General features: G+C 35.9%; 4 protein-coding genes across 5 annotated transcripts; 2 read left to right on the top strand and 2 right to left on the bottom strand.

Annotated features, from left to right (window-relative positions):
• The first annotated feature begins 389 nt into the window (after nucleotides 1-389).
• On the top strand, nucleotides 390-2,531 carry LOC148977429 (uncharacterized). The gene has a single exon (XM_089116651.1). The coding sequence runs from the start codon at nucleotides 1,470-1,472 to the stop codon at nucleotides 2,418-2,420; it is 951 nt and encodes a 316-aa protein (XP_088972777.1). The 5' UTR covers nucleotides 390-1,469; the 3' UTR covers nucleotides 2,421-2,531.
• A 1,622-nt stretch (nucleotides 2,532-4,153) lies between these two features.
• Nucleotides 4,154-5,932, top strand: LOC120493319 (apoptosis facilitator Bcl-2-like protein 14). Its single transcript, XM_039691837.2, has 6 exons — nucleotides 4,154-4,262; nucleotides 4,545-4,683; nucleotides 4,790-4,879; nucleotides 4,998-5,065; nucleotides 5,164-5,427; nucleotides 5,575-5,932. The coding sequence occupies exons 2-6, from the start codon at nucleotides 4,563-4,565 to the stop codon at nucleotides 5,608-5,610; spliced, it is 579 nt and encodes a 192-aa protein (XP_039547771.2). The 5' UTR covers nucleotides 4,154-4,262; nucleotides 4,545-4,562; the 3' UTR covers nucleotides 5,611-5,932.
• An 840-nt stretch (nucleotides 5,933-6,772) lies between these two features.
• Nucleotides 6,773-13,883, bottom strand: tph2 (tryptophan hydroxylase 2 (tryptophan 5-monooxygenase)). Of its 2 annotated transcripts, none has more exons than XM_039692846.2 (12): nucleotides 13,204-13,883; nucleotides 12,587-13,116; nucleotides 12,043-12,186; nucleotides 11,731-11,914; nucleotides 11,516-11,655; nucleotides 10,677-10,744; nucleotides 8,427-8,623; nucleotides 8,187-8,322; nucleotides 7,979-8,105; nucleotides 7,546-7,641; nucleotides 7,317-7,450; nucleotides 6,773-7,202 (listed from the first exon to the last, which is right to left on the bottom strand). In XM_039692846.2, exons 2-12 carry the CDS (start codon nucleotides 12,821-12,823, stop codon nucleotides 7,028-7,030), a joined length of 1,638 nt encoding a protein of 545 aa, XP_039548780.1. In that variant the 5' UTR covers nucleotides 12,824-13,116; nucleotides 13,204-13,883; the 3' UTR covers nucleotides 6,773-7,027. The 2 variants fall into 2 exon arrangements, with proteins under 2 accessions (XP_039548780.1, XP_088972530.1); XM_089116404.1 differs by having other exon boundaries at nucleotides 12,043-12,189.
• A 123-nt stretch (nucleotides 13,884-14,006) lies between these two features.
• On the bottom strand, nucleotides 14,007-24,877 carry tbc1d15 (TBC1 domain family, member 15). Its single transcript, XM_039692844.2, has 17 exons — nucleotides 24,765-24,877; nucleotides 23,749-23,844; nucleotides 23,162-23,233; nucleotides 22,878-23,019; nucleotides 22,475-22,679; nucleotides 19,864-19,966; nucleotides 19,548-19,745; nucleotides 19,288-19,416; nucleotides 18,361-18,464; nucleotides 18,173-18,267; nucleotides 17,943-18,059; nucleotides 17,611-17,711; nucleotides 15,561-15,660; nucleotides 15,373-15,470; nucleotides 15,120-15,236; nucleotides 14,698-14,784; nucleotides 14,007-14,580 (listed from the first exon to the last, which is right to left on the bottom strand). The coding sequence occupies exons 1-17, from the start codon at nucleotides 24,786-24,788 to the stop codon at nucleotides 14,374-14,376; spliced, it is 1,995 nt and encodes a 664-aa protein (XP_039548778.1). The 5' UTR covers nucleotides 24,789-24,877; the 3' UTR covers nucleotides 14,007-14,373.
• Between the last annotated feature and the right edge of the window lie 409 nt (nucleotides 24,878-25,286).

Raw genomic sequence — 25,286 nt, forward strand, 5'->3', positions numbered from 1 at the left:
GAATTGATGTATTTAAGATCTGTCAAGAAGAGAGAAGGACAGCGAGCAATCAAATTGATCTCATAGCCTGAAAAGGTCAGTTTATATATCTCAACATTTTCAGTAACATTTTCTTGTTTATACATTTAAATTTACATGCATTATTTGACTGTGTGTCTATACACTCTAAAAAATGCTGGGTTGTTTTAACCCAATTTTGGGTCAAATATGGACAAACCCGAAATGTTGGGTTAAAAATTTAATGTAAAAATTTAACCCAACGGCTGGGTTAGTCCATATTTGACCCAAAGTTGGGTTAAAACAACCCAGCATTTTTTAGAGTGTAGGCATTCAAAAATGTGGGTTTAGTAAGATCTTTTAATGAAAGAAAATTTTAAAAAAAAACTTTTATTAACACTCTAAAAAATGCTGGTTTGTTAAAACCCAAATGTTGGGTCAAATATGGACAAACGCAACTGTTGTGTTAAAAAAATGCAATTAAAAAATGTTTGGTCGGGTTAAAAGTTCTTGAGAGAGCTTTCATGTCCAATTTTTAACCAGGAAACTTCTGATAGCACATGAATGCAGCATTGGATCCGTGCATTAGGTCTTAAAGTGACAGCAGCCTAATATTCCGGCTGCTGTCTGTCATTAATGTTGATCAAACAACAAAAGACAAAAAGAAAATCACTCACTGATCTAGACTTAATAACTTTTGTAGCTTTAACAAGGATTAATCTATAATTAGATATTCGGTGAAGACTGTTATTGCATTTGATTATTCTACTACATGAATAATATTAGAACTAATGAACTGTTAGACTTATAACTGAAAATCTTAAAGCCCTGTTTGTTTCATTTGTTTCATCTTTGTTTATTGTATTTATTTGTGCTTTTGTAATTTGTTAATGTGTTCTTATTTTATTATTTAGCCTACTGTTTACTTGTTTTTAATGTTTGAACTAGTTAGTATTTTTTGCGGTTGTATCGAAATTTGGATATTTTTCACAGGTATCTAAAATGTTGGTGTCTTATTTAATAGAATAATAATTATAAGTATGCTTAATGTGCAAAAATAAAATAAAAAAATCACCCAACTATTGTAACAAGACTTTAAAAATGTAAACATTATATTTTAGCATTGTGTATTGTGTTAAAAATGCACTTAAAAAATGTTAGATTGGGTTAAAAGCTGGGTTAAAATTTGAAATTACATTTTTAAACCAACATTTGGGATTGTCCATATTTTACTCAAATTTGGGTTAAAACAACCCAGCATTGTTAAGAGCATTAAACTGATGGAATTAAATTGTTAAGAATGATTTCTGAAGTTTTTCTAATTTTAAAATATGTTAAAAATTTAAAACAGTTATTTTGAAATGTAACAATTATTTCACAATAGAACTGTTTTTAGATGATGCATTTTGGCTATATATTTGCCTTGTTTTTGTAATTCAAGCTATTTTTTGTTTCTCTAGTGCTCAATCAACATGACAAACATCATTTCAAATGCAACCAATGCACACGAAATCTACAGTAATACAAGCAATTTTCTATTGTTGCTTCTTAAAATTGTGGATAAGTGCAATGAAAAAGATTATTCCTGTGTTCGCTTGCCACTGCATATTTTTACTCTCGTGGTGGGTCTGCCAACTAATTTGGCTCTACTATGGCTGCTGGTGAGGGGTGAGAAAGCTTTGTCACCTTCTGAAGTTTCGGGGCTCAATCTTGCCATGATGAACATACTCTACTGTGTCAGTCTTCCTCTTTCTGTGTACAATTCTCTGACTCAAGCCACTGGAACGCTTCTCATGGTTTCTGAGGCCATCTCTGTCCTCAACATAATCGGCTGTCCTCTTCTCTTGACCAGTATGTGTGTGGAGCGCTACTTGGCCGCAGCACATGCAGTCCTCTACATGAAGCTCGGGAGTAAATGGGAGTATCGTGTTTTCTGCTCGGCTGTAATCTGGATCTTAACTTTGGGCATTGCACTGATTACCTACCAAGAAAGGCTCCCTAAAATAGCTCTGTACTTGTCAATCATCCTTGATGTTTTCTTACTGATAATGCTTGGATGTCTAATGGGCATTGTGTGTGCACTCTCCAAAAAAGGTCCAGGTGAAGAAGGGCAAACTGGTGGAAAAGGTGGCTCACCCATAAAAAACAGAGCACTTAAGAACACCTTGTTGATTCTAATCCCAACGGTTGTAATCTACGCACCTCTCCTGGCTATAGCCCCTTATGTGCTCACACTTGATGATGTAGATAAAGAAATTAGTGACACACACTGTTTGTTCTTGAATCTGTTGAATGCCTTTCCCAGTCTCGGGGCCTGTATCGGGCCTGTGTTTTTTATGTCCCGTGCAAAACAACTACCCTGCTGGAAGAAGATTGCTGAAAAAGAACAAACAACCACTCAGGAGCAACAGCATCCCAAGTGAAGTTTCCTTTATGACATTCATCTGATATATGACGTGAAGACATAAAAAATAATGAATCTTGTGGCTTTTAGTTTTTACTGATATAAAAATGTGTAAACATGATTACGTAAAATGATTATTAGTCGATAATATTCAGAATATTGTTACTTCGTGACAATAAAAATCTTCTTGTCCTTTTGTTTTTTCAGACAAAACTCATAGAAACCTTTTTGTAATTAATTAGTGTAGGCTTCCTTTTTCCCTTTTTGTATTAAGTTTTTTAGTAAATGCAATTTTATTTTAATCTATAATAATCATATACACTACTTTGACAAAAAAGACATGGCGATTTGAGAGAAAAAAAGCAAATAAAGAAGTTATAAGAGCAATTGTTATCCCCTACACCGTGTTTAAAGTTTGTGACCCGCCCATCTTGGGAACATGCATGGGTATCAAAATTATCCCAGAACTTTCCAGTGGTAAATATGCCTTGAGAGGGCTTTCATGTCCAATTTTTAACTGACTCATATTTACGATAATTCTGATAGCACATGAAGGCAGCATTGGATCCGTGCATTAGGTCTTAAAGTGACAAATAATTATAAGTATGCTTAATGTGCAAAAATAAAAATCACCCAACTATTGTAACAAGACTTTAAAAATGTAAACATTATATTTTGATTTTGCAGGAAATGTAACTGGTGATATATTTGAACATTCTTGCTACATTGAGCATTTTTTAAAACGATCACGTCACAAAAAATTATTTGAATAATGTGAAAGGAAAAAAATGTATGTGCAGAAACCCTTGATATATGTACTATTTAGCATATGACATTTAATATTTAGGTTTTCATATTTATAAATGTTAATTTATTGTGCGTATTAGTTTAATCATTTGAAGCATATTGAATATTCATTTGAATAAATGAACATTTATTCTGGAATGTTGGTCAAATACAGGCTATTTTCGCTGTGTAGGCCTATAAAGTATAGCATATAGCCTACATTATAGTACACAGAGAAAATAGCCTGTATTTGACCAAAATTCCGGAATAGTCAGCAGCAAGCTGACTTAGCGTGGTGAATGTTTAAATCGTTGTCAATGGGACGCTAAATATAATTTGGGCTTTAATAAGATTTTCCAAATTAATAGGGAAGAATAAACCTGGTGTCCTCCATGGTTCCTGTTATTTTTCTTACAACAAAGCATGCGACAATCTCAATTTAAGAAGTGGGAAGTGGGGCATTTCTGAGGGCAGCATCATAAGACAAAGTGACAATACCAGCATTTTCACATTCACAAGCTATTGGAAATTCCCATCTTCCCACTTCTGAAATCATGAGCTCGCATTTGCTTGTTGTCAGAAAGAACAAGAACCGTGGAGGATAGGCCTACGTGCTCTAAAATTATTCTTGCAGTCACCTCTTATTATTTTCGTTAGTTTTAAGGATTTACAAATTACCAACTCTGGGGTTGTTTCTTGTAGGTTCAATATGGTTTAAACCTTAAAATAAAAATATGGACATTTTTACAAATATTAACACATTTTACAGCTTTCTTAATTTTCAAACTCGAACTTCTGCCTTTAAAATCAAAACAGGGCTCATTTCTCCATAGCCTATATATATTTATGCTAAATTTAGCTCGAATTTATAATATTCAAGACATGTACGAACAAAAAATTTTCAAAACACTTTCAACTGTTTTGAATTTTTTTTGATGTGATCCCTTATAAGGATAAATGATCTGGGGACAACTTCACGAAAATGAAAGCAGCATAAGGTCCGTACGTGACAAGGAAACTGGTGTTGGTGACGTGCGTACGTACTCAACACACTCTGGAGGACAGAAGTTTCCTGGTCAGTTTTGTTTTGTTGTGTATTTTCTGTTAAGATATGATTGAGACCACTTTGCTTTGATATTCATTCGGCAGATGATATGCTGTCCGATAACAGCATTATAGCAAAGTTATGTGCATTTTAGATTCAGATGTATAGGAACTGATCACGTGTTAAGTTTCAGCTGTAACGTGCGGTACCGGAGTAAAGAGTCTTGTTGAATTTACATTATTTGTTTTGATTTGATTAAGTGTTTTACGTATAAGATGTGACGAGCACAAAAAAATCTCTTTATCTAAACAGCAAAAGTCAGTGGTTTACATGATGGAAGGTGATTCACCTTCAATAACACGTAGCGATGAATATCGACTGCTTGAAACATACTGCCAGAAGAGAAAGCCACAGCAACGGGTCTGTATGCTCAGCCTAGGGGCACAAACAGGTCAGACCAGAGAGAAATACTGCACTTGATAACTTTCGTTTCTCTTTCGGAGAGTCACATTAATTGTAATTTGAATGACATTGTCTGGAAAAAAAAAAAAAAACAGGTGGCGAGAAATATGAAAATGTGGCTGAAAAACTGACCCGGATTGTAGACAGTGGACTTCTTGTTGACGATGGGATAGAGCCAGATTCTGGTAAAGTGTAGGCTCCTATTATAGACATTCAATTCTTACATCGACATACAAGTCATCGAAATATAATCCTATTAATTATCTAGACTGTAATTGTTCTATGTCCTTGTTTTTATAAAAGTAAACCCAGATGTTATAGAGCAGCTTGTCGACTTACTGAAGAAATCAGGGGATGACTTAAATGAGAAGGTAATTATCATTATCTCTTTATAGTCTGTAGCCTAAACTGTTTAGTTTGTAGTTATACAAAATTGTTACGTCTTTAAATGTCCCATTTGCCTTCTCAGATTGAGAAGAACCATGAGCTTTTGGGATACCTGCAGTGTACTTTCTCTTATGACTTTTTTGAAAAATTGATCTCAGCCTTCATCAAAAGTGTGGTACCAGAATTTCCTCAGAGCAGAAACAAACATGAGCAGATCGCCCTGACCTTTGAGGTGACCAGCAGACTCAGAGCCTTGGACCTTCAGCCCATGAACAAGGTCATGGGATTCGGAGCTCAGTACCTGCAAAAGAACTTCACTCCCTGGGTTAAACAGCACGGTGGTTGGGTGAGAGTTTATGCACCATTTACATTACAAATACTTTGTTGAAATGTATTGTTACAAATAAACAAGTTTACTAGAAATGAATGCCGCTTACTAAATACAATAATTACAAAAACGTGCGATATACTAAATGCATCTTATTCACTATAGGAGAAAGCCTTTGATGACGACGATGAGGTCCATTGACAAGATTGACTGGTTATTAGAATTATGATAAAATATGAATGATTTTTATTTTTTTTAATTTTTATATTTAAATGTGTATATTCTCAGGATTGACTATGTACCTGCTGACTATGTACTTGCAAATTAGTTTACATTTATTGTAAAATAACATTGTGTTAGTGAATTAAATGTGTCCTTAACACATTGCTGCACACTTTTAAAATGCAAACCAAAATATAATGCTAAAATATAATGCTTTATTGATTGAGAAGTTTGCTTTGTTGGGCAACAAATAAAGCAAGCACCACAAACATACAAATACAGTATGGCATTGGAATCAGAACAGTGCTTCGTTATTTTTATTTTTCATTATATGTACATATCAACTTCATTCATTGCTGCCTACAGCAATATGAAGTTTAAAGGGATAGTTCACTTTGAAATTAATTTTTGGTATGTTTTAGCTTACCTCAAGGGCATCAAGGGACATAGGTGTCTTTGCTTCCGCAGTAGTTTCAATTTGATATATTTTTTGGTCAAACCGTTCGTGTCTATCAGTCATATAATGGAGGTCTATGGGGTCCACCTCAAAGCACATGCACAGAGAAGTCCAAATTAAACATATACCCCTCCATTATATGACTGATGAACACGAACGGTTTGACCTAAAAATATCAAAATTGAAAATACTGCTGAAAAAAACACACCTACATCTTGGATGTACTTGAGGTAAGCTAAAACATATCAGAAATTAATTTCAAATGGAACTATCCCTTTAAATAAAATGGAACTGGGTTATAATTCTGTCTTAAGCACAACATTAGGCACAAAGAGGCAAAGACGAGATAAATATTAAATCTGTTGATTTTCTTTAGTGTATTCTTAATACATTGTAGCAATGATTTGTTTTGATTGCTATATGATGAATATGGTTGCAATATTTCACACCTATTCCGTTCACTTTAAAATGAACTATTCCTTTCCTTATTCCTTAAAAAATTCTGACTTTCTCACCCTCACGTTCTTCCAAACCTGTATGAATTTCTTTCTTCTGATGAACACTAGGAAAGATATTTTGAAGAATGTCAGCAACCAGACAGTTGATGGACCCCATTGACTTTCATAGAAAAATGGAAGTCAATGGGGTCCATCAACTGTTTGGTTACAAACATTCTTTAAAATATCTCCTTTTGTGGTCAGCAGAAGAAAGAATTGTATACAGGTTTGAAACAACTTGAGGGTGAGTAAATGATGACCGAATTTTCATTTTTAAATGAACTTATTCCTTTAATTTGTGACAAGGCAAGACCAATGGATGTGTAGCCCAGATAAATCAACATCACTGCAAATGTTACAGTATTAATGTAAACTGAATTTAATCATGTAAATCATTTGTATTTGTATAATTCTACAACGAAGCACTGGTGACAATGTTTGTCTATATACCAAGGTAAGTGTTCATTTTCCCCAAGGCATCACAGACAGTGGTCAGGTCGCTGCGTAGATCTTGAACCACGTTCTCGATGCTCCTGGTGTCCTTCAATAAATCAATGCTCTGGGTGTATGGGTTGTAGTAGACCGAAAAAGGCCTCTTTATTGTTTTAGCAAATTCCCTGTTTAGAAGGAAAAATGTATTAAATTGATATTATATATGACATATGTGTCTCTTTTATACAGATTAAGTCAGAGTTTTAGATTGTTCATGACTGAGTAGACATATATTCTACCTCATTTTCTCTTTTGCCTCTTCAAAACTCTCAGAGACAAAATAAACGTCTTGAAATGTTGTAATGAGGCACTCCTGGTAGCATGTGGTTTTGGGATCAAACATCTTCACTTTTGCTTTTTCAGAAAGTGCATGCTGCATAATCAAAGAGGATTATACATTCAGTTGACTATTAACTTGACATTTAAATACTTGAGGTGTTTATGTACGGTTAATGAAGGGCTTCTTACCCTTAACTCTCCAATAGAAGACAGTAGACCTGCTCCGTATGCCCTTAACTGGCCATCCTGTTTGCACAGCCCAAACTCAATTGTGAAGAAATAGCACTGGGGGGGAAAAGCACAGTGGTTTATTGCATAATAAACATGTCTTGCATATTTCAAAGGTTTGAAAGCAAGGTTATCTACAAGTTCCTTCAGACCCTTATGAGATGTACACTCTCATATTGAGACTTCCAAAAAATGTTATACCCAGATCTGATTGTGTCTCAAAGCCTGCCATACAGAGCCACTGATATGATTTCAATGCAAATGCATGCGACTCGACACCATCGATCAAACTTTACGCCACGAAAAAACTTCGGTGACCTTTTTATTTCCGTATCTAGTTAGGAACCTGCCAGTCAAGTTCCATGTGACATTTAAGAATTCAATAAGCACTTACTGTTGCCAGCTTCTGCACATCCTCATCTGAAGAGCCTAGAGATGCAAGGCCAATCTCCTGAGAAAACTGAGCAAACTTGGGATCAGCCAGGAGTGGTACATGACCCAGAAGTTCATGACAGGTGTCTCTGAGGACATGAAAACAGTTAACAGGTTAGAAGAGATTACGTTTTCTGCACACAAAGTAAAAGTGTGGGGCTTTTGCTCACGGTTCTGGTGTGTAGAGCGGGTCTGTGCTGTGACGTATATACTGAGTGCAGTTAAACACTCGATAAGCCAGGCCGGCCAGGAAGTCTCGTGGTGACAGATATCCAGCCACAGGCCGTACGGTAAACCCTGACCTCTCTGCAAAGGTCACAACCCAAACCACCACATTAAAGAGAGTTGACTTTCTTTGTCATAGAATGAGTGGAATTTATAATGCAAGAAGTAAGCAGTTTTCCTTTCACCTCGTAAGAACAGAGACACATCTTCCAGCTGTGGAATGTTGTCCTCTCTGTACCCACAATGCTTTGTGAGAAGAGGGAGGTTTTTCAAGTACTCGCGGCAGGCGTGAGTTGGATAGAGTTTTGTAAGTTCTCTGAAAACGACTCCCCATGTCCTCACTTCCTCTGGTGTGTACTCTATTCGTGGGATAGGCTGGCCACTGTTACACAAAGGACATTCGGATTAATTTTACGTATGAAAAGGGGAAGAAAATTGACTGTCATTTCAGTTAAGACTATTACTATAACTGCAGTTTCATATTTCCATTTATGTAATTGTACACTGCCCGGCTGTTTGGATTTAATTAGGCAAATGCTTCAGAGTCTATGACTGGATATGTTGAACGGTTCTTCTAACCCTAACTGATGGAGTGTGTTGCTTTTCTTAAACAACCATGTAGGAAAACACATAATGGCCATAATCCAGGATGACAGTGTCAAGATTGAAGGTACCTCTGAGTCCAGATCAAAATCTTGACCAAAAACCGATGAAAATAAATGTTGTGATGTTATTGGTCAAGATCTTATATTGACAATGGAAGAATCAAGCACTCTGTAAATGTAAAGTCGACTCCAGCACATCCCAAAGACTTTCAATGAATTTAAAGCTACACTGTGTGATTTTTACCCCCATCTAGCGGTGAAAAGGTATATGACCATCCAGTGAATATTAGTTTCTGTTCCTCTCAATTCCGATTTTGGTGGGCAATGTAGTCCAAGATTAAAGGGTTAGTTCACCCAAAAATGAAAATTAAGTCATTAATTACTCACCCCCATGCTGTACCAACCCCGTAAGACCTTCGTTCGTCTTCGGAACACAAATGAAGATATTTTTGATTAAATTTGAGAGCTGTATAACTACCACGTTGGCTCCTAAGGGACTGCCTCTTGACGGCCCAAAAAGTCAATGAAGAAAATGTTTAAATATCCCAACCAAGTGACTACCGTGGCTCAACTATATGTTTATCAAGCGACGCGAATACTTTTTGTGCGAAAAACAAACAAAAATAACGAGTTTTTCCGACTATTTCTTTTCTTCCTTGTAGGCCAGAACAAGACTTCCTTAGATTTCCACGACGCATGCGCGAGAATTGCGATCTGCTTACACCAGCTTACACCACTTCAGATCGCAATTCTCGCGCATGCGTCGTGGAAATCTAAGGAAGTCTTGTTCTGGCCTACAAGGAAGAAAAGAAATAGTCGGAAAAACTCGTTATTTTTGTTTGTTTTTTCGCACAAAAAGTATTCGCGTCGCTTGATAAACATATAGTTGAGCCACGGTAGTCACTTGGGATATTTAAACATTTTCTTCATTGACTTTTTGGGCCGTCAAGAGGCAGTCCCTTAGGAGCCAATGTGGTAGTTATACAGCTCTCAAATTTAATCAAAAATATCTTCATTTGTGTTCCGAAGATGAACGAAGGTCTTACGGGGTTGGTACAGCATGGGGGTGAGTAATTAATGACTTAATTTTCATTTTTGGGTGAACTAACCCTTTAACATGGCTTCCAGTTCGACCTCGTCCATGAGTGTTAACTCAAACGTAAACGCGAAAGGCGAAGCTTGAATTAACGGGTATGTCCCTCTTTGGCTAATGTACTTTCAAGATGGAGGGGCAACATGGCGAACCCCTTACCCGTATGTATTTTCAATGGCATATTATACACTCACGAGAATACTTTATTACTTGAACAAAGTAAATATACATTAATGAGCACATATATTTTTGAAAGAACTAAGTGTTTTTAGCTAAGAATAAACTAAAAGAGTTACACAGTGTAGCTTTAAGGTCTGGACTTCAATTCATGTGTGAAAATGATTCTTTATGCTCTCTCCCAGCCATTTTTTCACAACTTGAGCCTGATGAATCTTGGTTTTGTCACCCTGGAATATGGCTATGTTGTGTCTTCCTAAGAAATAAAAAGCTACACACTCCATCAATTAGTGTTAGAAGAATTGTTGCCAAACAAATGCCATGCAAAAAAAATATCATAATCATTGCAATAATGATATAATCATAGACTTTTTTAAGCTTTGCCTATTTAAATGTTATATATATATATATATATATATATATATATATATATATATAAATATATAAATGTCGAGACAGTGTATTATGTTAGTTAGGGCCATACACTAATAATTGAGCTACAAGAACCCACTAGCAAAATCAACAACAAAAGAATATAAACTATTATAATCTATACTAACAATTTATAGTTCATTGCAACCTCCACAAAGTACTTCCTCCTCTGTCGATACACCTTGTCTTTGAATCCCTGCAATAGAGAACAGAGAATAACTTTACAATAAGGTTCCATTTATTAACATGAAATGGAAGTTGTGATAGTCTTTCCTTCCCATTTGTGATGTATAGTGAACCTCCTCCTAAACAAAAAAAAACAAAAAAAAAATAGGGCTGGATTTGATTTTGTCCATCAGACTTGAGAGTAACAGATTATCCCGCCCTAACGTGTGACGAAAAACGTGTCATGGGATTATTCATGTCTATTATTCATTGTTAACCCATGATAATCAACTTTAAATAATAATGTATCTGTTCTGTGATGCGCATTCGTGACTCTCCTGTTCGGAATCGTTCATCAAAATGAACGAATCTTTTTTCGAGTCTTTTGGTTCATTCAACAAACGAAATGAACAAATTGACTCGGAAAAGATTTGTTCATTTTGATGAGTCACGAACGTGCATCACAGAACAGAGCAAGGCGAGCATTTGAGCTTATAAAACTTAAACTTTGTTATTTTTAGTTTTAAATGACCGATCGTTTCGCTTGATAAGACCCTTATTCATCGTCTGGAATCGTTTAAAGCCCTTTGAACAGTTTGCACTGAAACTTTTGGACCTTGAACCATTTGGTGCCCAATAAAGTGCATTATATGGAGAAAAATCCTGGAATGTTTTCATCAAAAACCTTAATTTCTTTTCGACTGAAGAAAGAAAGACATGGACATCTAGGATGACAAGGGGGTGAGTAAATTATCAGCAAAAGTTTTTTTTAAAAGTGAACTACTTTAACAGATTTACTTACCGGGTGGTCAGCATCCAGTTCTGAGCCATACATTAACACTCTATGTGAACATTGGTCCAGCTCTGAGATCTTTTGGGGAAACCATGGTATTCCTTCCCCATCTGCCAATCCTCCCAAAACACACACACAGTCCAAACAGTCTGTAATAAAGAGACAGATGAATCAGTAACAATATCACAGTCATTACACTGGCAATTCTTTCACAGAGAACTCACCAGTCTCTGCAGACCACACTTGTTGGGGTGTGTTATACGAGACAATGTTGACGTGGTCTTTCAGGTGCTGCACCAGCTCATTGAACTCTTTTTTTGAGCAGTTGCACTCTGCATATATCTCCACCTCATTGGGGACTCTCTTGGATCTGCGAGACTCAATATGGGCCAAATTCACTTGTTTCTCCTTTTAAACATACAGTAAACAGAACAGCAGGATGTCACTTTGGTTTCATCTTCACTGTCGTAATCAAAACATCCCTTATTAAAGTGTACTATTAATAAACCCCACCAAAGGATAAGGTGTTCACTAACCTGAAAGAGTCTTAGCGCTTTCACCAGGCAGCCCACTTCATTCTTCAGAGAGAAAATCACTGCTAATTTCCCAAGGTCATAGGTGGATTTCTGTTCCTCTTTGTCAGGTCTTTCATCTATCCGATTAAAGGATGTCCTGCGGAGCTGCTTGGAGGTGTTCAGTAAATATAAAAACTCTTAAGATGCAGAAATGGGTTGAGATAATAAGTAATTTAAGTAGTTTAAATGACAAGAGTGGTAATTAACAAACTCAAAAGAAGAATTTACACTTCCATTTTTTTTTGTAATGTTATGAATTTTGTAAGAAAACATTGCCTCTACATCCAGAATAACCAACAGACACTAAAGTTTTCCAGTGCAAATCAATGATTTATGCAAGTAACTAGTTAAAAAACAAACAAAGCAATTTAATATTTATTTGAAAGAAAAAAAACATTTCAAATGTATATTGAAATCACGGTTCATTATAAACAAATAGTATGGCAATTTGACTATATAAAATGTGGTGCCCAAAATAGGGTCAATCAAACTGTTCAGTACTCACCATTGAGGTTGCAAGATGTTGTTGGTCATACATTGCTGAATCCAAAGATAGTCCTCGCCGAGCCCAGTATTTGCTGGAGAACATCATCATAGCAGGTTGCATCTTCGGAATTACATCTTGACCTCTCTTCCTAAGCAGCCCAATTGGTGATTTAGGGGCTGTCTGCGGCCCCTTCGCATTGGCTTGTAGTTCAGAGGACATGGTTAGTGTTTCTTGAGAAGTCTTCTTTCCCTGCATTTCCTATGGCAAAGGTACTTTTGTCTCAGACGATTTTTCTTCAAGCTGTTCCTTGGAGATCACGGGGAGCACTTTGCATGTGCCACACACTACCTGACACTCCTCCCCCGTCAGTATCAGAGCTGGGATTATATACTGTGACGAATGACGTTGAGAAGGGCCACTCTCCAACACAGGGTAGGCTATCACTCATATTGGCTTTTGAGGGGATGGCTCTTCCATTAGGAAATGTCAGCTCGTCCAAGACCTGATTGAAGTGGATAAGCTCATCTCGCCCTCTAGGAGAAATGAATCTAGAGCAAAGTCATCAAGATTTCAAGATTCACAGAAATGTGGCTTCATTTTACAGATGTGAAGAAATAGAGGGGGACATCACCCACCATTTTTGTTAGATATAAATGCCTTTGTGCAGTGTGTATCCTTCAGAGGTAGGATTAAGAACCGTTCGACATAGAAAACAAGGAAAATACGAGCTTTAGTGAGATTAGAGCATTCGTTTTCATAAAGTATGAACTTAAATGTCAGTAATATTTATGGAAACGTCACCTCCTTTGAGGTCAGATGCATATTGTTTATGGTTCTGGCAAATAAGTACGTTTGTCAGTGCACAAGATGCTGCCGTTTTTTTTTTTAATGAAAGAGAGCTAGAAGAGAGATAACATTACGGCGGTGAGCAGTGAGCTATCAGCTTCCTTTGAGGCAATTTCCTGTGGAACAGGAAATGAAAGAGATGGAAGTTGATTCGGTGTGTCTTTGTTGTGGGCTGTGGTTATGAGTGGATAAAATACATTTCATCATCAATCAATATTTTCACAGACTGTCCATCTTTTCCGCAAATGTCATAGCAGAACCTCTGAACCAAGACTACCGACTTTGAATAATCTAAAGCCACAGTTGGCAGTTGGAACTGTTGCCTTTGGTCAAATGTTCCTTATTTACAATTGCGAAGACCTTTGCAAATTGTATAAGGTGACTACCTAATTACAAAGTACTCTTAACTAATTAAATCTCAAGTTATGCAACACGTTAACTAATGTTATATTACATAACCCAAAATGTCTCTCTTCATTGGACAAGGACATGGGCAACAGCAGTGTATGTTAAATTTTGGGTTAAGTGTTATTTAAAAAGATTGAGTTCCACTACTGGTAAAAGGAAACAAAAACTAACCAGTCAACAAGACTAATGGAAGACAGATTTTAATTTGAATCTGAATTATTTAGGAAAAGGGCAAACTGATAAGAACAAAAAATATATATAATATTCAACAATGGATACCCCACCTCTGAAACATTATGAAAAGTCTCTCTATACACTGAGAAGGAATGATTATTTCAATGAAAGACATTATGGTACAAGATTTTACAAAAATAATGCTTTAGGATCCTTTTGGATCCTAGTTTTACATTCATATATGTTCTCTGCGATTTTTTCTTTTCTTTTACAATGTGGCATTTGGTAGCAAATATCTACATGAAACCCAACACTGTTCATCTTGCTGGAATACAGGGGATATAAAATCTGTACTATACATCATGTAGTGCTGTACACTAGGAAATGAAGGCTACTTTGCAGCCGTTGTGTGTTGCTTCTTTTAAATGGCTGTGGCCGTTGGAGACGACGTGATCTTGTCTGTGTGAGGATCTTGGTGGGGTTTGAGGTGACTCAAGTATTCCATATTCACTGGTTTCTAATGCTGCAGAGGGTTTAGTGACTGTGTTGAGGCCCAGAATCTCACTCACTGAATGGGGCAAGTCCTTAGAGGGAAAAATAAGAGAATCAAAACTTGTATTACCGGAACAAAATAATCGTTTTCTAGAGATTTTGTATTTTGTTCAAATACCACACTATCTGCAATCATGCATGTGACATACCTTACAATTCTTTATCTGCATACAGATAGATTCAGATTTGATAAGGATTTCTTCGATGTCTAGTTTCATGGAGAGTTCATTTATATGCTGTAAAGAAAACATATCAATAAGTGAACTATTTTTCTCACAATCTAATTTGTGTATGTTGCAAGATGTAGATGCATATACTACTATTCAAAAATTAAAGGTGCTGAAGAAAAATTTCTAATTATTATTAAAAAAAAAATTGTGGAAACCATGATATATTCAGGATGTTTTGATGAATAGAAAGTTTAAAAAAAAATTATAGCATTTATTAAAAACTATTTCTGTATTGTCACTTTTGAACAATTGAATGCATCCTTGCTGAATTAAAAGTATTAATTGTCCAAAAAATAAATCTTACTGACCCTAAACCTCAGAATGATGTAGTTAAGGCTTACCTTCAGGATTTCATTGAATCCATATTTTCTGTCCATTATTTTTTGTTTCTCAGAGTCTAAAATGGCACAGCACACCAGAAGGTGAAAGTTTTGGCAAGGCAGTCTGGTCCACATAACCTGAATGGGAAAATATAAATTGAAGAAATTATTAAATCAAATGCCAATATAACAAAAGTATAATCAAAATTATACCGGACAGTAGCTGCAGTGTCCTGAGAAACAAAGGAATGGACTGATGGTTATTATTACACACCTCCCAAAGGCGAAGGACGTCCTGAAAATGTAGCTCTCTCTTGAATCGGATCAATAACCAGCGAAAACAGAAATATAAGTACCCAGAATCCTGTGCCTCTGTGAAAACACATAAATACAGAAGTAAACACAATGCCTACTGATGGTCAACATTAATGAAAAAGACTAGTCTTCCTCTGGGTATCTTACCTAGGTAGTTCCAGAAGGCCAGATCTAGCAGACGAAGCAAAGTACTGAGCTGAATTAGTTGGGTCTTCATCCCTTGCATCTGCTCTTCAAAGTTTTCATGCTGCCACAGACATTAGTGACAATTAAAGAGATCGTATTTTGTTTTTAATCATTTTCAACTTCCTTTAGTGTGTAATGTCACTGTTTGAGCATGAATGAGGTCTGCAAAGTTACAAAGTCCACACCAAAAGGGAATTATTCTCTATATCAGTGCGCACTGTTTTTGAACTCCCTGAAACGCCTCAATTGTAGTCTTGAGTTTTCTTGCAGGAATGAAGAGGTCACAATTTCACTCATTTAAATAACTCACAGGCAAGGCATACACACACAAACTGGTTGATTTTCATTAGTGTGTTTAAACTTGCGGTTATGCAAATGGGCGTGACATTTCTGCAACAAGCTCGAATCGATCGACCAATTACAACATCCTTTTTTTTCAAAAGGAGGGACTTCATAGAGACGGGAACTAAACAGGTGCTGTTCTCGAAAGCATTGTTAGCCAACTATGGTCGCAAGTGCTTTCATTACCAACACGATTCAATGATACAAATACAAACAAAAACAGTCATGGTTTCTATGCGAATATATAGTATAGTGTAATTTATTCCTGTGATCAAAGCTGAATTTTCAGCATCATTACTCCAGTCCTCCAGTGTCACATGATCTTTCAGAAATCATTCTAATATGATGATTTGATGCTCAAGAAACATTGATTCTATGATTATTATTAATGTTGAAATCTGTTATTTTTACATTTTTATTTCAGGATTCTATGATGAATAGAAAGTTCAAAAGACCAGCATTTATCTGAAATAGAACGCTTTTGTAACACTTACCCTGTCAGTAATAATTTTTGGGGTCAGTAATAATTTTTATTTTATTTTAAAATAAAATAAAAAAAATACTTTTATTCTTCAATGATGAGTTAAATTAATCAAAAGTTACAGTAAAGACATTTATAATGTTAGAAATATTCTATTTTAAATAAATGCTTTTCTTTCGAACTTTCTATTCATCATAGAATATCTTTCTATAGCATAAAATCAGCATATTAGAATAATTTCTGAAGGATCATGTGACACTGGAGACTGTAATAATGATGCTGAAAATTCAACTTTCATCAGAGGAATAAAATACATTTTAAAATATATTAAAACAGTCATTTTAAATTGCCATAATATTTCACAATATCACTGTTTTGGTTTTGTTTCGATCAAATAAATGCAGCCATGGTGAGCAGAAGAGACTTCTTTTAAAAAAATTACAAATCTTACCGATCTAAAACTTTTGACCAGTAGTGTATTTATCACATTTTATTCTATATATTTTGACGCATTAACAATCGACAGCATTTTTGAACAGTGCGCAAGAGCCTAAATGCGCAAGGCAACCCTTGACGTATGAGGAAGTCCGTGATGAATCAAACATCAAATTAAGTAATATAGTCAGCAGCATCTCGGAGATCTCGAATAAGTTATTACTCCTCCACGTGCGTGTGACTTCATTAACGGCAGTCCTATATTGTTGAACCAATGTGGTTTAAATGACAGAGGTGCGACCATGTTACTACGGTTTTGGGAAACAATGGTGAATATGTGTATACCGACGGTGCCTTATACTGCGGTAGTTATTCAGCATTGTACGGGAAACACACCCCAGAGCGTTCCTGACAGACTGGAAAGAGAGGTGCTGCAACAATGCAAAATATGTGCGAAAATAATGTATTTTTTGAACATTCAAGCATGAAAATCTATTCTAATAAACCCCCAAAACAAAATCAAAACAGGACCCCTCTAAAAAAAACCTCTCTCCCTATAATGACTTAATATGCAGAGACAACTAGAAGTAAACCATTTGTTGGTTGACTAATTTAGTCCATTTAAAATGCTTGCCCAAAACAGCGATAGCGTGAGGACAGAATCATGGTTTATTGATGCAGGCAAATCTTCTCACAAACAGCAAACCCAAGAGTGCTAAAGAGAGATGTGCTGAAACAAACGTATTGTATTACCATTTCATCCATGAAGGAAACAAAGCACCAGAAGGCATCTACTTCATTCTCCATTACAAAAAGGACAGGAGAGAGCAGGTCACTCATACCCTGCACGTACCCTGCACAGGAACAGGAAACCGGGTAAATACAGGTCAAGTAATGTAAGCAATCGTAAAGCACTTAAGGTAATCCATAATCTAAATAAATGAATGTGCAATTAAATCACATTGATTTAAGTGAAAACAAGGGATCAGCATGGGAGTCAGTAGTATACTGTACATGTCAGTAGTTTATATTTTAATTCAGAGAAGTTGCACTGAACAATAATTGAAACACATGTAATCACTTGCCTAAGTCAAAGTCGTACATGCAGTATGTCATCAGGATGTCATGTAGTAAAATCAAGCCAGGGTTGTCCAGGCCTTCATAAAACTTGTTATTGCGGTCGGTTCGGTTCACATCTTTTTCTAAAAGAGATTTAACAACCACAAACTGAGCTTCACCCAGGTAGAGAAAAGGTGCATGGGAATATTTTTAAAACAACTAAAGAATAAAACTTGCAATGTAATTAAAGACATACCAATCAGGCTCCTGTAATCTCGTAACCTTGAGTTTCTCCTTTCCTGCTCCTCACTTACTGACTTCCACTGGAGCTTCATTCTGAAGTATTCATCACTGTTGAGAGAACACACGATCTTACGTATGCGTCATCTAACGAAAGAGAGCTTTAAACAAATGATGTCGATTCTCTGAGGGAAACATGCGTACGTTTTACTCTTTAGCAGGAGCTTCCTTTCTTCATGAGTGCTGTTCCACGGAAAATAGCCAAGCAAAAACTTCCAAGCCTCTTTCCTTACTGCGTGACAAAGGCCCTGGTGAGATAAAAACATTTATAAACATGCCTGGCCTAAGTGGAAGGAGTTGGACAAGAGGTCACACACATCTCAGACTCAGCTCATTGTCAATAAAGTTGAAATTGAACAGAAATTTGTGTTGCGTTTAACTTTGCATTTAGCTAATGTGGAGGGTATTCCAAAAGGAAATCCACCCAAACAGATCAGATTGAGATGTTGTAATGCTGGTTATGTATAATATAAACAGTAAGATCTTTTTGAATGAAATTAATACTTTTATTTAGCAAGCCAGCATCAAATTGATCAAATGTGAAAGACTTACATATTTTACATAAATGCTGTTTTGCTCTTTTAAACTTCCAAATTATCATGAAACAAATGCAATACAATATTTTTGTTTTCGACACTGATAATGCAAGAACTATTTCTTGAGCACCAAATCAGCAGTTTAGAATGATTTCTGAAATATCACTTGACGCTGAAGACTAGGGTAAATTCGGCTTTGCCATCACAGGGAAAAAAAAATCACATTTTTAAAATCAAAATTATTTTGACTGTTTTTACTGTATTTTCTATCAAATAAATGCTGCCTTGGTTTCAAATTAAAAAAAAAAATCAAACAGACTCGAAGTTTGCGTGACTTGCTTTATGATGCAGAACAAAACCAAATGGGTATAACTTCAGTAAGTCGTGACCTAAATGTTTGCAATCCACCACAAAGGTTACAGAGAGGCCATGGTGATAAAACCACAAGCAAAGAAACAACTGCTGAAGACATAATCGCCAGACATAGGATATCCTTCGGGTGAGTTACAGTAAGATATTCAAAGCAATATCTTACCCCTTTAAATATTACATCCTTTATGTGAGGTACATTGGTCATTCTTCCCTCTGAGTCCTGGTACTTTTCCCATTCTTCCATTGTTACCGGGCCCTTCCTTTGCACCTCTGGCCTCGGCCCCAGATCAAGCTGAAACGAACACACACACAAATCAAATCAATTTTCCATAAGAATACTTTTGCACAGGATACCTCATGTGGGCTGTCTTTGTCCAGTCTCAACTAAGTGAAACTTAAGGCTGGAATTAGATCTGCACTCACTCTGGTGATGACTTCAAATCCAGGCTCTTCCTGCTGGTTAATCTCTAGTCCGGGAATGAGTTCTCCCAACAGATCCGCCACCTCCTCAGCAGGCCGCTGCTGACACTCTAATTCAGGCGCCCGAAATGCGTCAAAGAGGTAGTTAGTGACTTTGGAGAAGCCACCCAGCGTTGTTGTATAAGGATCTTTCTTGAATTTCTGTTTGATAGTGAAAATATTGTGAAGACAACTTTTAAATAATCCATCACATTCATTTTTATATCAATGATCAATTCATGGATGACTACTACTACGATTCACAGGATAAACCACATACCTGAACAAAGTTAAAGTTTGTATCATCCAGAAGATTCTCAAAGGATTGCGAGAAGGCTTTGTTATAAGAGCTGACAATCAAGATACTTTCATCATCGGGACACCTTCGAAAGAAAGAGACAGTGATAATAAGATTCATTGTATTGTCTTAATAAAGTAATATCATTTATAATTTTGTTTTAATGTGCAAACAAAGATTGTGACATAAAACAAACATACATCCATACAGCCTACTTATTAACAGTCTATTCTGATAACTCCTATATGTATATACATTTATGTGTGTGTGTCTGGAAGCATTTAAACAAAGGAACATCTAGAAATGATAGTAAAAACAAATAATAATGAAAATAATACATTTTAAGAGTCCACATAAGTGCTCGTAAACATATGACATCACTGGCCATATCGCTCTGTGGTTTGAATGACGACAGAAGCTGAGCCAACAAAGCCCAGCCTACGTTTCATTATGGAGACTAAGATAAGAACTTTAATAACAGCTATCTTTTCCTCAGCAGGGCTGAATTCAGCATGCTTACGGGCGGATTTAATCTGGTGTGATATTTAACGCAGGGGAAAGGAGTGTCTTCCTGTCCCTTTCATAAAGCCTTAACTCTAAACGAACAGCTGCTGTTCGACCTTACACGAATCACGCTCACGGCCTCTTGCCACAGAACACATGCGAGACTTCCTCAAAGGTGCCGAGATATTCAATCTCGTTTGCATGCAGATTGGGTTACATTTTGATGACTACAGTTTTAAAGGAGGAAGTGTTTGGACGAATAATTCTGATTGTGAAATGCCAGTGGTATTTAGTGACTTAAAAGTTCAGGGCTCACTTTTAAGTTAAGAACAAGAAGAATGAAAATATTAAGCCATAATCATTCAGAGGAAGACACCTGACGCTACACAGTTATGTAAAAGCCGACATGCTAATTTATGCTCTCAGGAACAAAGGAAGGCATAAGCTGCAGTAGCCTGGCTAACGTCAGACCACGTCTCATTGAGATTGAGACGTGTTCTGGGAACCACATGTCCATTTCTCGTATTTGAGGTGTGGTTTACGAATGCCCAGAGCTGTTTATTGCGTGCCAAGAATGTCTATCAAATGCGCCTGTATGTCGTAGCTCATAGCCAATCGTTTCAATTATACCAGATCACGTATGTAGAGCGACAGAAATTAGACGATGAGTCAGAGATTTGCGTGTACATGCGTCTGCTGCCATGTCTGATCCATAGGTATAAACAAACTGCTAAGGTGTGCCGCATTGACGTCATCATCATCTTGCTGACTCCTCCTCGTTCTGTGATTGGTCCCCTCGCTGAGGCGAAAATCTGGTCCATGGTATCCAGACTGTCTAGCGGCATGAATAAAATGTTGCGGTGCAAAGGCAGAAACCCAGACTAAAGCTGCAGCCCAATTACTGGGTACTTGTGCACTATTCTGTGCCATTTTTAGGATAAATTAGGGATTTATTAGGGAAATCGCATCTAACGTAAAAGTTTGTGTTTACATAATATGTTTGTATACATAGATATTATACATTTTTATTTATCATGTATATGTCTGTGTGTGCATGTGTATGTACACACACACACATTTTTTTGGTGTGTACAAATATTGACCTACAGTGTACACACATACATACAATATATATTAATCTTATACACATACACACACATATATATATATATATATATATATATATATATATATATTACGGCTGTGAAACGATTAATCGCGATTAATCGCATCCAAAATAAAAGTTTGTGTTCACATATGTGTGTGTAATGTGTATAATTATTTTGTATATATAAATACACACATATGCATGTATATATTTAAGAAAAATGTGTTATTAATATATCAAATATTTATATTTATGTATAATATTAATTTTGTATAAATATATATTTATATATACACAAAATAATTATACACACTACACACACATATATTATGTAAACACAAACTTTTATTTTGGATATGATTAACCACGATTAATCATTTCACAGCCCATATATATATATATATATATATTGTAAGACAAATTTTATGTTAGATGTGATTAATCGATTTGACAGCACTAGTTATAACTGATTTCAATTTATTAAAAATATATAATAAACATATATATAAAATAATTATATACTATACATAAAATATTTTTAATTAATCAAATTTATATTATACTTATTAAAATATAAAATTTTTAACATATTTTATCACATTTTCAGCTGTAATAAGAGCGTATTATTATCTGTTTATCCGATTTTAACATTAAAAATAATTTTAACATCACAAAAAGCAACGTTAAAATCATTCCATGGAACTTACCTCACAAGAAAATACATGCAGAGAAATTATTAAATAAGACTGCAGGTTCTGTGCACAGCTTATATAATGTATTCAAAACCATTTATAAAAACAATTGTAACTCATGTCTACACTCTACTGGTCTAATGCTGTAATTAAAAAGAGCATACAAAATCATTTAGATCTTGCGCAAACAGAATAATATTACAGTAAGATATTGCACAACATTTGTTAACAGCTGAGCCAAAGATCTGGCTTGATCCATTGAAATAAAATTAACGCATACTGCACTCACTCGTTGATCTGAACTGATTTCCTCAGGCAATCCAGGAACGCTCTGCTCCCTCCCTGGTGGAAATGAATAGCTGGCAGTGCTGTGCCATCCTTCAACCGGAAAATAATGTATGACCAGCCCTCACATTTGACTGTGATAGACCTGAGGTCACACACATTAAAAGAGAAGGCCCACTTGTTCCGGTCATTTGCGTGGTTTGATCCATCTGTGACAATGTGACAATAAATAATACGCTTGGTTACCGTTACACATTTCCATCTGGTTTTGGAAAGAAAGGGCCATAGGCAAAATTCACTGGTTGTTATCTTACTGACATTTTCTTTTAGGTACCGGGTAAAATGAACAGTGGAAGCAATTTGATATAAAAGAGGTTTTTCAGCCACATTTGACTTAAATGTTTTACCATCTCCATGTGAGTGGGCTTTTCTCCGGTATGAGACAGCATTGATCATATCCCACTCGGTTTCGTAGCTCAGCTGATGGTCGAGAGGACGATGAGGGTTGTCTTCTGAACTCTGAGTCCATTCCACCACTGAGCTGGAGTCCTTCACACAATCAAACATTCGAGTTATCCTTCCTAATTCAGAAAACTATTCAGAATCTTGAATATACTAGTATAGATTACATAACAAAAGTCTGAGGCATTTTAACATATGCAAACTCTCACAGATGAAACGGGTGACAAACCTTGCAGGCACACAGTATGTTTGAGGGATCTGTATCCTCCAGGGGTTTATATTCCACAAGGGTTTCACCATCCTACAGTTAAAGAGAGATTGTTAGATGGCTGTCATTTTTTACAGACATTTCAAAAGCAGATGTATCATTGAAATGTATGAAGTACGATGTTGTTCGAAAGAAATTCATATTTTTATTCTGCAAGGATTCACTAAATAAAACAAAAGTGACAGTTAAGTTATGTATAAAGTTATAAAATATTTCTATTTTTAAATAAATGCTGTTCTTTTGAACTTCGCATTTCAAAAAAATCCTGTATCACGTTTTTTTCCCCCCAAAACAGTGTTCAACATTGATGATAATAAGAAATGTTTCCTGAGCAGCAAATCAGCATATTAGATGGAATGGAATGTGGATGTATAACATCTATATGTATATAACATGAATGTATGGAACATGAATAACATAAATGTAATGTGGTATAACATCTTATGTATGTCACGTGGACCCAGTTAAGGTAAAACTTAAAGGAATCATAACAATCCTGAAAAACACACTCGTTTAATAAATAATATTATCACTGACAACCACCATACCTTATCAACAATCCTGAGGAACCCCGATATTAAATCCTGATCCTCAGATTCATCTTGAGATGAGTGAATGAAGACTCCCTCATGTTCAAACACCACCTACAAACACAAAGAAACATGCAAATAGGCCATTAAAAACAACAATTTCAGTACTCTACTCCGTGCCTTTAAATGTCTAAGCCTGAGGCCTGAACTGACAGCTCCTGACAAACTGACATCAACAATGTTCTTGAAGACTCCCCAACAAAAAAATGCCATTGATCATTGTAAAAATAAAAAATGACACTGGGAAAACAACCATGGAATAACCTGGAACTATGTGCAATGATCATGTCTCCTATATTATCATCTTGAATTTGTGTGATAGTGGTATGTAGCTGTAAGAATATATATATATATATATAACGTTATATATTGCCACTCAATCAGCAAAACATCATGGTGGCCAAGGTATTTGATGATGATTGTGTAACAAACACGAGAAAACGATACAGACGAGAATGAGATTATGTAGTGCCAATAAATTCATATATAAAGATAGTTAGAAAAAAAAAGATAGTTAGTTTCCTTATGGCCTGAATTCACCGGACTCAGTAGATAAACAACCAGTCATCAAGCTCAAAACATCTTCATAAACCTGCCAGACAGGCAGCTCATGACTCAAAACGAGTTAAAGTACAAACACAACTCTGATTATTTGTTTTTAGAGTCCAGACGCCCCGAATACGTTCGTTATTGCAGTTGTGCTGCTATTGGCAACGGAAACGCTACTTCTAACGTCCGTGTTTTTAGCAGTTTGATCAGCTGTATGTCAGTGGGTTTGGCAGCTAGCAGCCAGGCTAACTGTTGCTAAACACAGCAGTTTCCCAGACCAGTGTATCATCTATTTCCCAGCACCGACAGTTCAAAAAGCAGGTCAAACAGAATATCTACACCACAACCCACGGAAAAATATCGGTAAAATGGAGCTATTTGTCTTTTTGACCGTGTATTGACTTATAAAGCAGCATGCTCAATACCTTGGGAGGAGTTGTGGCCGCCATGTCGACTGCTAAATGAAGACGTAGCACCGCTCACGTGCCTGTCAGCGATCCACAACAACACTGACGAGTCATTTTCCGCATGGCCAACGCCGCGCATGCGCACGGACATATTTTTTAATGAATTTTCAATTTACAGGCATCTACTACATGTTTTAATAATAATAATAATAATAATAATAATCCTTAAATCGGTGGAAAATAATTTACTATTTGGGTGCGATTGACATGTATTTTACTTTATGTAGGTGGTTATCCAAATATAGAGTAGCAGCAAAATTAGAATGATTTCTGAAAAGTTTAAATGTAATTATATTTCACAATATTTAATGTTCTTTTAATGTTATATATATATATATATATATATATATATATAAGAAAAGAACAGTAAAATTACTCTATTTATAGTCATTCTCCAATGAGCCACTGTAACGACCCATGAACAATCTATGAAATTGTTTGTGAAAAAAGAAAGAAAGAAAGAAAGAAAGAAAGAAAGAA

The sequence above is a fragment of the Pimephales promelas genome, chromosome 10 (assembly GCF_988280905.1).
Source record: "Pimephales promelas chromosome 10, fPimPro1.hap1.1, whole genome shotgun sequence".
NCBI classification, from domain to species: Eukaryota; Metazoa; Chordata; class Actinopteri; order Cypriniformes; family Leuciscidae; genus Pimephales; species Pimephales promelas.

Excerpts from the sequence above, each read along its gene's own strand:
- LOC148977429 (XM_089116651.1), top strand. The coding sequence starts at position 1,470 with ATGACAAACATCATTTCAAATGCAACCAATGCACACGAAATCTACAGT.
- LOC120493319 (XM_039691837.2), top strand. The coding sequence starts at position 4,563 with ATGATGGAAGGTGATTCACCTTCAATAACACGTAGCGATGAATATCGA. Across the intron at positions 4,880-4,997 it reads TGGGATAGAGCCAGATTCTG|TAAACCCAGATGTTATAGAG; the intron begins GTAAAGTGTAGG and ends TTTTTATAAAAG. Across the intron at positions 5,066-5,163 it reads GGGATGACTTAAATGAGAAG|ATTGAGAAGAACCATGAGCT; the intron begins GTAATTATCATT and ends TTGCCTTCTCAG.
- tph2 (XM_089116404.1), bottom strand. The coding sequence starts at position 12,823 with ATGCAGGGAAAGAAGACTTCTCAAGAAACACTAACCATGTCCTCTGAA. Across the intron at positions 8,624-10,676 it reads GTTGCAATGAACTATAAATT|TGGCCAGCCTATCCCACGAA; the intron begins GTTAGTATAGAT and ends TTTGTGTAACAG. Across the intron at positions 8,323-8,426 it reads TGTGTCTCTGTTCTTACGAG|AGAGGTCAGGGTTTACCGTA; the intron begins GTGAAAGGAAAA and ends TGACCTTTGCAG.
- tbc1d15 (XM_039692844.2), bottom strand. The coding sequence starts at position 24,788 with ATGGCGGCCACAACTCCTCCCAAG. Across the intron at positions 19,746-19,863 it reads CAAACTTTAACTTTGTTCAG|AAATTCAAGAAAGATCCTTA; the intron begins GTATGTGGTTTA and ends ACTATCAAACAG. Across the intron at positions 15,471-15,560 it reads GGCCTTCTGGAACTACCTAG|AGGCACAGGATTCTGGGTAC; the intron begins GTAAGATACCCA and ends GTGTTTTCACAG.